This window comes from Dendrobates tinctorius, unplaced genomic scaffold (assembly GCF_039654945.1).
Source record: "Dendrobates tinctorius isolate UK_male_01 unplaced genomic scaffold, ASM3965494v1 ptg000276l, whole genome shotgun sequence".
In the NCBI taxonomy this organism is placed as follows: Eukaryota; Metazoa; Chordata; class Amphibia; order Anura; family Dendrobatidae; genus Dendrobates; species Dendrobates tinctorius.
The window spans coordinates 406,323-419,963 of NW_027361943.1; the positions used below are offsets into that span (position 1 = coordinate 406,323).

The following is a 13,641-nucleotide window of genomic DNA, read 5'->3' on the forward strand; positions in this document are numbered from 1 at the left end:
GCCACCCACAGAAATAGCAATGTCGGGTATAGGTACATTAGTAGAGGGAGGAAACACCAGGAGTTCAGTTTTTGACAGGTTCAGTTTCAGATATAGTGAGGACATGATATTAGACACAGCGTTTAGACAATCGCCGGTGTTTTCTAGAAAGGCTGGCGTGATGTCAGGAGAAGAAGCGTATAATTGGGTGTCATCAGCATAGAGATGGTACTGGAACCCAAATCTACTGATTGTTTGACCAATAGGGGCAGTGTACAAGGAGAAGAGGAGGGGGCCTAAAACCGATCCTTGGGGGACCCCAACAGTAAGGGGAAGGTGAGAGGAGGAGGAACCGGCAAAAGATACAGTAAAGGAGCGTTCAGAGAGATAGGAGGAGAACCAGGAGAGAACGGTGTCCTTGAGGCCAATGGAACGGAGCATAGTGAGGAGGAGCTGATGATCCACAGTGTCGAATGCTGCAGAGAGATCCAAGAGAATTAGCATGGAGTAATGGCCATTTGATTTAGCTGTTAGCAGATCATTAGAGACTTTAGTGAGGGCAGTTTCAGTGGAGTGTAAAGAGCGGAAACCGGATTGGAGAGGGTCAAGAACAGAGTTTTCTGAGAGATAGCGGATAAGACGGGAGTGGACCAGGCGTTCCAGGAGTTTAGAGATGAAAGGAAGATTAGAGACAGGTCTATAGTTAGCGGCACAGTTTTGGTCGAGGGATGGTTTTTTAAGTAGTGGATGTATGATGGCATGCTTAAATGAGGAGGGAAAAATACCAGAAGAGAGAGAGAGGTTAAATATTTTAGTTAGGTGAGGGGTGACAGCAGGGGAAAGGGACTGGAGGAGATGTGACAGAAATGGGTCACTGGTGCAAGTAGTTGGGCGAGAAGATGCAAGGAGCCTGCTTACTTCTTCTGTGACTGGTTCAAAATCAGAGAGTGAGCTAGATGCAGTGGGGGAGGGAGGACAGTGCGTGGTATGAGGTGATTGGGAGATAATTTCCTGTCGAATCTGGTCAATTTTTTCTTTGAAGTAATTGGCCAGATCGTCAGCTCTGAGCTCTGTGGTTGGGGCCTGTACTCTTGGATTGAGTAGAGAATGAAAAGTGTCAAAGAGACGTTTCGGGTTATTTGACAGTGAGGTGATGAGGGTGTTGAAATAGGTTTGTTTGGAGAGGTGAAGGGCAGTGTTGTATGTTCTAAGCATAAACTTAAAATGGATGAAATCTTCGTGTAGATTGGATTTTCTCCACAGACGTTCGGCGCACCTGGAGCACCGCTGCAGGAAACGTGTTTGCACCGTGTGCCAGGGTTGTCGCCATCTGCGTTGTGGTGTTCTATTTATAGGGGGTGCAAATTCATCCAGGGCACTTTGAAGTGTTTCATTGTAATGCTTCAATGCAGAATCAGGACATGAGAGGGAGGAGATAGGGGCCAATGAAGACTGCAAGTTCTTCATAAGTTTCTGGGTGTTAATGGCCTGTATGTTTCTATAAGTTTGGACAGTGGGGGTGACCTGAGCAGCCTGGCAGTTCTTGATAGAGAATGAAAGAAGATTGTGGTCAGAGAGCGGGAGAGGGGAGTTTGCAAAATCATCCATTGCACAAAGCCGAGAGAAGACCAAGTCGAGGGAGTTTCCGTCTTCATGCGTTGGAGAATTAGTAAGCTGCGAAAGGCCAAATGAGGAGGTTAGAGATAAAAGGTGAGTAGCAGATGGTGAGAGGGGAAGAGCAATGGGGATGTTGAAATCTCCCATGATGAGGGTAGGGATGTCACAGGAGAGAAAACGTGGAAGCCAAGTGGCAAAATGATCCAGGAACTGATGGGAGTGGCCGGGAGGACGATACACCACCGCCACTCGCATGGAGAGGGGGGTGTAGAGTCTGACGGCATGGACCTCAAAAGAAGAAGACAAGTGAGGGTACTTGAGGGATAACCTGAAAGGTACATTTTGATGATAGGAGCAGACCAACACCTCCACCTGCTCTATTGTCTGATCTTGTGGTATGAGAGAAGTGTAGCCCCCCGTATGAAAGAGCAGCAGCAGCGGTAGTGTCTGACTGCTGGATCCAGGTTTCAGTAACTGCCAGGAGGTTAAGAGAATTAGAAAGGAAGAAGTCATGGATGAAGGAGAGTTTGTTACACACTGAGCGAGAATTCCAAAGTGCACAACTAAGAGAGACAGATGGCAGGCAGGGAATATTAATCAGATTAGAGGGGTTTCTAAGTGTAGCAGTTGGGGGGTTTGACTTTCTATAACATGGGGGACCAGGGTTGGGAGCAATGTCTCCTGCGACTAGGAGAAGGAGGATAGAAAGAGTGAGCAGATGGTTAAGTGATTTGTGAGAGCGTCTCTGATGTTGAATGGTGGGACTGACTGGATCTGTGCAATTTAACAACGTGAAAAGAGCGTGAGTGCTATACATAGGAGAGGAAAGAAGCGAGGGGCCAATATGGATGGAGTGTAGAGAGTTAATGCCAGGGCAGTGGATGTGTGTGAATGCAGCGACCAGGATATAAATTACACAAATGCATATGGTATATATTTGTTGTACTCCAAATGTACAGGGAGTAGATGTATATAAATGTCTTACCTGTCTCCTGCCCTGTCTAACTGCCATGTTATGACTGCCAATAGTACTTTGATACATGTACTTCGATTACATGTGCATAAATACCCCCTGCATAAATGCTCCCCCTAGCTAGGTCTGAATATATAGGAGGTTAAGGCTAAGTTTTTTTTTTTTTTGTTTCTTTTTTGTTGGCTCTCTCTTCTCGTTAATCACACTAAATTGAGACACCAGGACCCAATAAAATGTTGTGGTCAAATAAACACATGTCCAGCACTACATGGATCATAAAGCACTTTGAAAAGTTTCTTGACCTCACAACATAAGGGGACAAGCAGAGTAAGTTGAAAAAAACTATATACCAGATATAAGCTTGCAGAGTTGAAAACACAGAGATAGCATTCAGGATTAACTGCTTGCTGACATTGAATGGAGACACAGGAGTGGATTCAGAGCAGAGATTGGAAAAGCTGGTTACCTGTATGAAGAGAATAGAGATGCATGTCACATTCATCCATGTTATAACTGCCAATAGTACTTTGATACATGTACTTCGATTACATGTGCATAAATGCCCCCTGCACAATGTGAAACAAAACACAGGATTTCCTAAGACTACACATATGGCTATGTTATCAACGGTTTACATATGCTTAGGCACACATTTTGAAACTTATATGAATATTTCTGATGGCTCGACACCAATACTACCAAAATAAGTAACAGGTTGAGGCCTACTACAAAAGACCTTCTAAACAACCCGAATTTCAAAGAAAATGTAGAAAAACCTGTTGTAATGATGCAAACATCTATTATATTTTGAGAAAAAAAGCAAAAGATATATACTGGCTAAGATACGGACAAAAAAACAAGGAGAGCACTGCATTTGGTGGCAGAACAATTAGCTAAGTATTTAAATTTTTAGGACCAAAAAACGTCATGGGGCCACCAGTCAGGGAGGTGTAATTTAGATGTTGAAAATATGCACACATTAAATGGCGTAGGAATTTGGTACAGATATGTCAGCAATGACGCCACATCTTGTAACTTACATTGAGCATATTACATTAGGGTTTTCGATTATGTGTACACATTATTTAACTTACTAATTTGCTCCTGCTCCTCCCGAGGTCTTGCCGCATAGCCACTGAACATCTGGGCACAGATTCTTCTCCACGCTGCCTCCTTGCGTGTCCGGTCAGCATAGTGGGGATCTCTCTGGTCCCATAGTTCTGGCCTCTCCTGGACCAGAACTATCAGCATTACCACATTGACTGGCATGGACATGATGGAGGACTCCGTGGAGGCGTTCTTCCTGGTTTTTTTTATGCTGCAAGTGAAATTTGCATCCCAAAGCTTCCTGCCAATGCCTGATGCTATTTCCTGTTGACCAGGAGAAGTGTTGCGATTTAATCGCAAGTCACACGTGTGGTCCGTTTTGAATCTGATTTTTAATTGCACCCATAGACTTGCATTGGGGAATCCGATCCGAAAATCGCTGACAATCGCAGCATGCTGCGATTGTCTCGGTCCGAGGAACAGAGCCGATAAAAAAATCGGATGATGGGAGCTAAACCATGAAATAGTATTGGGACGAAAGCAATGGATTTTTTATCGCATTGCATTCGTCCGATTTATTCGCTAGTGTGACTCCGGCCTAAGACAGCTAGTGCACATCATCATTTGACTACACTGGTTGATTTCAATACTATTTGCAAGTTGAGCTAGCTTCCTTACTGCTTCTGGGTCTCTGTGCCCAAGACGTCTGTGCCATACATGGATACAGTTCTTATGCAGATCTTGACTAGCACTGTACACTCTTTCTTTGCATTTTAGCTTATCAAGTTCATCTTGGATTTTTCATTCTGCAAGAGTGTGACCCTTTTTTGAGATGATGCAACTGTTTTCTTTAACCCCTTTTTGCCATATGACGTACTATCCCGTCCATGTGCCCAGGGACTTAATTCCCAGGGACGGGATAGTACGTCTATGCGATCAGCGGCGCCCACGTGGTGAGCGCTGCTGATCGCGGCCGGGTGTCAGCTGATTATCATAGCTGACACCCGGCACTATGTGTCAGGGGTGGTCACGGACCGCCCCAACAGGTTAACCCCTGGCACACCGCGATCAAACATGATCGCGGTGTACCGGGGGTTAAAGGAAGCATCGGCAGGGAGGGGGCTTCCCTGTGACCCCCGCAGCAGCGCAATGTGCAGCGTTGCTGCAGGGGCCTCCCTCCCTGCAGGTCCCCGGATCCAATATGGTGACGGGGACCTTCGGGGGCTTGCAGGGAGCTGGCTTCCTCACTGCCCGCAGAGCGCAGGCATGAGGAAGCCTGCAGCAGTGCCTGTGACATCGCTGATCTGTCACAGCGATCTGTGATGTGACAGATCAGCGATCTGTCACATGACAGTTATGTCCCCCCTTGGATATTGTAATAAAGTTAAAAAAAAAATTTAAAAATAATTTATAAAAAAAATCGCTAAATAAATTAAAAGTAAAAAAATGTTCCCTAATAAATTCATTTTTTTGGAAATAAAAAAAAAACAAAAGTACACATCGCCGTGTCCGTAATGACCCGCCCTATAAAACTGTCTCATTAGTTAACCCCCTTAGCGAACAACTTAGAAAATAAAAAAAAAAACAAAAAATAAAGCTTTATCATCATACCGCCGAACAAAAAATGCAATAACGCGTGATCAAAAAGACTCATATAAATAAATATGGTACCACTGAAAACGTCATCTTGTCCCGCAAAAAACGAGCTGCCACACAGCATCATCAGCAAAAAAAGAAAAAAGTTATAGCTCGCAGAATAAAGCGATGCAAAAATAATTATTTTTTATATAAAATTGTTTTCATTGCATAAAAGCGCCAAAACATAAAAAGGCATAAATGAGGTATCGCTGTAACCGTACTGACCTAAAGAATAAAACCACCATATCAATTTTACCGCACGCGGAACGGTGTAAACGCACCCCCCAAAAGAAATTCTTGAAATGCTGGTTTTTGTTCATTCTGCATCCCAAAAATCGGAATAAAAAGCGATCAAAAAATGTCACGTGTCCAAAAATGGTACCAATAAAAACGTCAACTCATTCCGCAAAAAATAAGATATGACTCGGTGGGTCAAAATATGGAAAAATTATAGCTCTCAAAATGTGGTGATGCAAAAACTATTTTTACAATAAAAAGCGTCTTTTAGCATATGACAGCTGCCAAAAATAAAAACCTGCCATAAATAATAAATCAAACCCCCCCGTTATCACCCCCTTAGTTAGGGAAAAATAATAAAATTAAAAAAATGTATTTATTTCCATTTTCCCATTAGGGCTAGGGTTAGGGCTAGGGTTAGGGCTGAGATTAGGGTTAGGGGTGTGTTGGGGTTAGGGTTGGAGTTAGAATTGGGGGGTTTCCACTGTTTGGGCACATCAGGTGCTCTCCAAACGCAACATTGCGTCTGATCTCAATTCCAGCCAATTCTGCGTTGAAAAGGTCAAACGGTGCTCCTTCCCTTCCAAGCTCTGCCATGTGCCCAAACAGTGTTTTACCCCCACATATGGGGCATCAGCCTACTCAGGACAAATTGCAAAACAACTTTTGGGGTCTAATTTCTCCTTTTACCCTTAGGAAAATAAAAAATTGGGGGCAAAAATATCATTTTTGTGGAAAAAATATGATTTTTTTATTTTCATGCCCGGGTGTTATAAACTTCTGTGTGCTCACCACACATCTAGATAAGTTCCGAAGTTTGGTCTAGTTTCCAAAATGGGGTTACTTGTGGGGGGTTTCAACTGTTTAGGTACATCAGGGGCTCTCCAAAGGCAACATGACACCCGCAGACCATTCCATCAAAGTCTGCATTCCAAAACATCACTACTTCCCTTCCGAGCCCTGATATGTGCCCATACAGTAGTTTTCTCCCACATGTGGGGTATCAGCGTACTCAGGACAAATTGGACATCAACTTTTGAGGTCCAATTTCTCCTGTTACCATTGGGAAAATAAAAAAATTGGGGACTAAAAGATTGTTTGTGGAAAAAATATGATTATTTTATTTTCACGCCCGGGCGTTATAAACTTCTGTGAAGCCCTTGGGGGTTCAAAGTGCTCACCACACATCTAGATAAGTTCCTTGGGGGTCTTGTTTATAAAATGGTGTCATTTGTGGGGGGTTTCCACTGTTTAGGCACATCAGGGGCTTTCCAAATGCGGCATGGCGTCCAATCCCAATTCCAGCCAAAAAAGTCAAATAGCGCTGCTTCCCTTCTGAGCTCTGCCATGCGCCCAAATAGTTGTTTACACCCACATATGGGGTATCAGCGTACTCAGGAAAAATTGCACAATAACTTTTAGGGTCCTGTTACCCTTGGGAAAATAAAAATTTTGCTGTGAAAAGATCGTTTTTATGGAAAAAATATGATTTTTTAATTGTACGGCTGTATGTTATAAACTTCTGTGAAGCCCTTGTGGGTTCAAAGTTCTCACCACATATCTAGGTAAGTTCCTTGGGGGGGTCTAGTTTCCAAAATGGGGTTACTTGTGGGGGGTTTCCACTGTTTAGGTACATCAGGGGCTCTCCAAACGTGACATGGCGTCCAATCTGAATTCCAGCCAATTTTGGATTGAAAAACTCAAACGGCGTTCCTTCCCTTCTGAGCTCTGCCATGCGCCGAAACAGTGGTTCCCCCCACATATCAGGTATCAGTGTACTCAGGACAAATTGCACAATAACTTTTGCAGTCCAATTTCTCCTGTTATCTTGGTAAAATAAAAAAAATTGTACCTGAAATAATTTTTTTGTGAAAAAAAGTTAAATGTTCATTTTTTTAAAAACATTCAAAAAATTCCTGTGAAGCACCTGAAGGGTTAATAAACTTCTTGAATATGGTTTTGAGCACCTTGAGGTGTGCAGTTTTTAGAATGGTGTCACTTTTGGGTATTTTATATCATATAGACCCCTCAAAGTGACCTCAAATGTGATGTGGTCCGTAAAAATAAAATGGTGTTGCAAAAATGAGAAATCGCTGGTCAACTTTTAACCCTTATAACTTCCTAACAAAAAAATTTTGGTTCCAAAATTGTGCTGATGTAAAGTAAACATATGTGAAATGTTATTTATTAAGTTTTTTGTGTGCCATATCTCTGTGATTTAAGGGCATAAAAATTAAAAGTTGAAAAATTTCTATTTTTTTCACAAATAAACGCAAGTTATTTGAATGAAATTTTATGACTAACATGAAGTACGATATGTCACGAGAAAACAATGTCAGAATCACCAGGATCCATGGAAGCGTTTCAGAGTTATTACCTCATAAAGGGACAGTGGTCAGAATTGTAAAAATTGGCCTGGTCATGAACGTGCAAACCACTCTTGGGGGTTAAGGGATTAAAAGTAACTACATTCCCCTTTTGCATGAGCTTCTTTACTGACAGAAGATTGCTTTCAAGGCTGGGAACATAGAGAACATCCTTTATTGGAATATTTCTGCTTTGTGCTGAAAAAACTGGACAGTGGAGGTAGAAGTCTCATACTCTTTCTGAAGTTATTGACCATTAGCTAAGATGACCTTTTCTGACTTGCTTTTCATTGAGGTCAGTGAAGAAATCCTTGTTATTTGTCATATGACTGCTTGCACCAGAATCTATACACCATATATGCTTTGCAGATGGGCCTGTACTGGTATTAAATGCAGCTTCAAGACATGCACAATCTTCCTTTACAGCTGTTTTAACCCTTTGATGACTGTTCTGCTTTTTAAGCTGTCTCATTCTTGTTTTCCAAATTCTGCAGTCTGCTTTAAGGTGGCTCGGTTTTCTCTTAGATTATGCTTATATTTAGGGAAATCCTGCTTACATGCTGCATTTTTCTCTTGAATTCATCCACAAGTTTGGCTTTAACATACTCTAGTGTCAGCTCATCATCTGGCCGTGCATTTAGTGCAGTCACGAGTGTGTCGTAACTCTTTAGAAGACCACTTAATAGAAGTGCAGCAACATGAAGATCTTTAATTTCTTCTCCACTACCCCTGAGATGCTCCACAATCTCTAGGGTGTTTCTTACATAGTCCTGCATATTCTGTCCATCACTTAGCTTAGACTGATACAGCTTTCTCATGAGAAAAAGCTTTTTGCTGAGATTTGATCTTTCATGCACTTTCTGTAACTTATTCCACATCTCCTTTGCAGTTGCACATTTGCATATATGCACAATCTGAAAAAAACACAAAAGATGCTTCAGGAAAAAAATGCCGGAATGTCCTGAAGCTTGTCTTGCTTAAAAAACTCGCTGTGTTCACCCAAGTTTAAAAGACATCCTGTGCACATACCCTTAAGCTAGATTCACACATCAGTGTGAGTGTTACCACCAAAGAGAAACTGTCAATTTTTTCTCAGATCTTTTCAATTTTTCTTCAGTGAAGCAGGCCTGAACATTTTTATCCAATGACTATTACCAATGTATTAGTAAAAAATTGATGAAACTAGGATGGAACTCCAAAATATAAAGTATGTCTTCCAAGCTATATCCTTACCCCACAGGTCCCCATAGATTGTAATGGCCCAGTCTGATCTGCAAAACCGATGAGAATAGGACATGCTCTGAGATTCGCTGGAAACAATCTATTTTTAAAACTGATGTGTGTATGGATCAATGAAAGTCGATGGGTCAGTCTGGTGTCCACAAAAAAAGGACATTACTGGGATATGTAATACAGATGTGTGAATGCAAACTTCTACAATGGCAGGGCACCAACTTCCTACTTCTTGTACCATTGATAGTCCTTTGTCACCAAACTATTGTACAGTGGGTACGGAAACTATTTATTCTTTGTTTCATTGCAGCCATTTAGTAAATTCAAAAAAGTTCATTTTTTTCTCATTAATGTACACTCTGCACCCCATCTTGACTAAAAAAACAAATGTAGACATTTTTGCAAATTTAAAAAGAAAAACTGAAATATCACATGATCATAAGTATTAAGACCCTTTGCTTAATATTGAGTATAAGCATTCATTTGAACTAGTACAGCCATGAGTCTTCTTGGGAATGATGCAGCACGGTGGCTCAGTGGGGGTCCTGGGTTCGAATCCCACCATACATCTGCAAGGAGTTTGTATGTTCTCCCCGCATTTGTGTGGGTTTCCTCCGGGTACTCTGATTTCCTCCCACACTCCAAAGACATGCTGATAGGGAATTTAGATTGTGAGCCCCATCGGGGATAGAGATGAAAATGTGTGCAAACTGTAAAGCGCTGGGGAATATGTTAGCGCTATATAAAGATTATTATTATTATGATGCAACAAGTTTTTCACACCTGGATTTGGGTATCGTCTGCCATTCTTCCTTGCAGATCCTCTCCAGTTCCATCAGGTTGAATGGTGAATGTTGGTGGACAGCCATTTTCAGGTCTCTCCAGAGATGCTCAATTGGGTTTAGGTCAGGGCTCTGGCTGGGTCAGTCAAGAATGGTCACAGGGTTGTTCTGAAGCCAACTCTTTGTTATTTTAGCAATGTGCTCAGAGTGATTGTCTTGTTGGAAGGTGAACCTTTTGCCACGTCTGAGGTCCAGAGCACTCTGGAGAGGTTTTCATCCAGGATATCTCTGTACTTGGCTGCATTCATGTTTCCTGCAATTGCAACCAGTTGTCCTGTCCGTGCAACTGAAAAACACCCCCATAGCATGTTGCTGCCACCACCATGTTTCACTGTTGGGATTGTATTGGGCAGATGACGAACAGTGCTTTGTTTTCTCCACACATACCCTTTAGCATTATCACTAAAAAGTTCTATCTTCGTCTCATCAGACCAGAGAATCTTATTTCTCATAGTCTGGGAGTCCTTCATGCATTTTTTATCAAACCCTAAATGGGCTTTTATATGTCTTTCACTGAGGAGAGGCTTCTGTTGGGCCACTCTGCCATAAAGGCTTGACTGGTGGAGGGCTGCAGTGATAGTTTACCTTGTGGAACTTTCTCCCATCTCTCTACTGCATCTCTGGAGCTCAGCCAAGGTGAACTTGGGGTTCTTCTTTACCTCTCTCACCAAGGCTCTTCTCCCACGATTGCTCAGTTTGGCTGGACGGCCAGGTCTAGGAAGACTTCTGGTGGTCCCAAACTTCTTCCATTTAAGGATTATGGAGTCCACTGTGCCCTTAGGAACCTTGAGTACTTCGGAAATTCTTTTGTAACCTTGGCCAGATCTGCGCCTTGCCACAATTCTGTTTCTGAGCTCCTTGGCCAGTTCCTTTGACCTCATGATTCTCATTTGGTCTGACATGCACTGTTAGCTGTGAGGTCTTATATAGACAGGTGTGTCTTTACAAATCAAGTCCTATCAGTTTAATTAAACACAGCTGGACTCCAATGAAGGAATAGAACCATCTCAAGGAGGATCATAAGGAAATGGACAGCATGTTACTTAAATATGAGTGTCTGACAAAGGGTTTAAATACGTATGACCATGTGATATTTCAGTTTTTTTTTAATAAATTTGCAAAAATTTCTACATTTCTGTTTTTTTTCAGTCAAGATGGGGTGCAGGGAGTACATTAATGAGAAAAAAATAGCTTTTTTGAATTTACCAAATGGCTGCAATGAAACAAAGAGCAAAGAGTGAAAAATTTAAAGGGGTCTGAATACTTTTCGTACCCATGGTATCTGTTATAATTATAGAGAACATGTGGTCACTAAAATTAGTGGCAATTAGGCCAGGTTCATACTGCATTAGGCAGCCCATTCAACGCATAGCGTTGACGGGTTGCATTAACACTATATAGTATAACGCGATCAAGTTATGCTATATCGCTAGCGCATATGCTTCATCTGCGCTAGTGGGCCGCCCCGTGCCAGGCCTGTGGGGTACTCGGTACCGGGCCCGGTACCGAGCTTCAATGGGAGATGTCACGACAGCTGGGACCCGGCCCGTGGCCCTGGGCGCCCATTGTAAAAGGGGGTTGTGGCAGTGTGCTTATGGTGATAAAAGTTTATAAGTGTTTCCTGACGCCACCTGTGGTGTTCAGCAATGGAGATGTAAGCCAACGCTGCAGACAGATCCTCTGGGACAGATGGGGTGGTGCAGCAATGATGTTATAGCCCTCCACAGGCAGGGCTGTAGTCCCAGGGCAGTGTAGGTGAAGTGACACTTGGATGATGTAGTGTCAGGCACAAGGGATATAGCAGTGCTGGGCGGGTTGGCGCTGGAATGAGTGGAGGACACCAGGGCATGTAGTTAGAAAGCTTTACTCACAGTCTGTTGTACAAACAGGTGCCTGCCTCCTTGCCGTGTCCTCCGGGTCAGGGACTCAGTCAACCTCCAGGCCAGATGGAATTCCAACACTCCGCCAACATGTGCCTCCCTGAACGTCTCCTCTTATAGCGCCTTTAAATGAAGTACTCCTAGTACTGAGTTACACTGGAGTTCCTCCTGTCCGATGTTCTTATGAACTCTACTTGTACGGCAGACAGCTGTAGCCTGCTTTGGAGACTCCTTGCTACTAAGTCCCGGCTCACTATCCAGTTGCTGTTGTGCCCTCAAGTCTTGTGTGGGAATAAAGCGGTCACTACTTCTATTCCTCTGGTGTCTGCTGCAGGACCATTAGTATCCATACAACTTCGGGGACCGGGCCCCAGCCTTGCACCTAGAACTTCTAGGAAGGATTCTCTTCTAACCCACATCCTCTGTTCTCTTTTACTCCTCACGTTCCGTACTAATCTTTCTTTCTATGGAAAATCAGGATTTCAGTCTAAGTTGCTCTCTCTCTCTTCCTTTCCTGTGCCAGCAGACCCAGGTCACTGGGATCTGCTGCAGCACTTCCATCCATCTATCCCTCTCTCTGGGGATCTTCTCTCCAGCTCACTAACCAACTAACTAACTACAAATCCTAAACTCTTCCCGCTCTTTGTAATGTAACTTAACTCCACCCACTTCCCAGCACGTTTTGTGTTCCAAGCAGGGAGCCACCAATGGGTGCTTTGCTACACTACAAGCAGGGAGCCGCCGAAGGTGCTTTGCTACACTACTTTGTGGTGTGGGGTGTAGGTGTTGGAGTGTGGTAACGAGTCTCCACCTTACCTGGATGGTGGGGCACCACACCTCAGGAGGAGGTGTAGTACCTCTGTGGCGACTGAGCTTCAGGGGCGCCACACTAGCTGTGACAGAGCCTCAGACGCTGCAGCCCGCATCCGAGGCTCCGTCACTGAATGATGGCACATCGCTAGCGCATGCCGATCATGGCATGCGTTAGCGATGCGCCCGATAATGGGGGTTAGTGACAGCGTTAACAGACTGCGCTACACCGCGTTATGCAACGGTGTAACACAGTCCGTCTAACGGACTGCCATAACGCAGTATGAACCTGGCCTTTGGTGGAGGAAGGCCGTTAGAACATGTATACAATGACTTAAGTATTCTTTTTAGCAATAAGATGTCACATACAAAAACGGAATACAGCCATAACATTTTGTCTTTTCTACAGAAGCTAGTCAGCATTATGCTTTGATTATCAAAATTTGTAAGTTACAGCAACTATGTCATCATCTTATAAAGCCTGGCTTTTCATAGTCTTCTAGTAATATATTCTTCTTTTTTGTATAGCTACAAGCACTGTGTCCCACAAAGTCTACGGCAAAGCATTGTGAACTTGAACTTCTTCTCCCGCAAGAGATTACGTAGGAATGTTCAAAATTCCCTAAAGAAGATGCGTGCATGCACACTTTGTGTTCCCCTCATCAAAATGAAATATCTAGTTGATATAGAGAAACTGGATCCAGACTTTGGTACAGAGACTTTTTTCGTCAAAAGCACACAGAAAGATAGTAAAGATTTGCTGCTTAGAGTTTCAAGGTGTGGCGGCATAGTTTGGAAAGAGGCAGACAGTGAGGTAAGTGTTCACCTAAAGGTGGGGGAGCAAGACAAATAACCCTTTAAATGGAACCTGACAGTAGCTTTTCTACTCCAATCTAATGTCATCTAAGTAAAGTTGATGTAATGTAGAATAATTGCATCCCTATGTTGTAGAAAAGGGACTTCTTGTTTAGAAATCCCTTGCTAAATTTTTATGGTAATGAGTATCAAAGTGGACATCA

General features: G+C 43.1%; 1 protein-coding gene across 1 annotated transcript in view; it reads left to right on the forward strand.

The window, feature by feature from the left end:
• Positions 1 to 13,641, forward strand: part of LOC141072555 (tyrosine-protein kinase JAK3-like) — a 635,207-nt gene that overhangs the window by 138,045 nt on the left and 483,521 nt on the right. Inside the window, exon 6 of the mRNA XM_073559823.1 lies at positions 13,151 to 13,436. Within this exon, the coding sequence (XP_073415924.1) occupies positions 13,151 to 13,436 (286 nt within the window). The remainder of the gene's footprint in view (positions 1 to 13,150; positions 13,437 to 13,641) is intronic.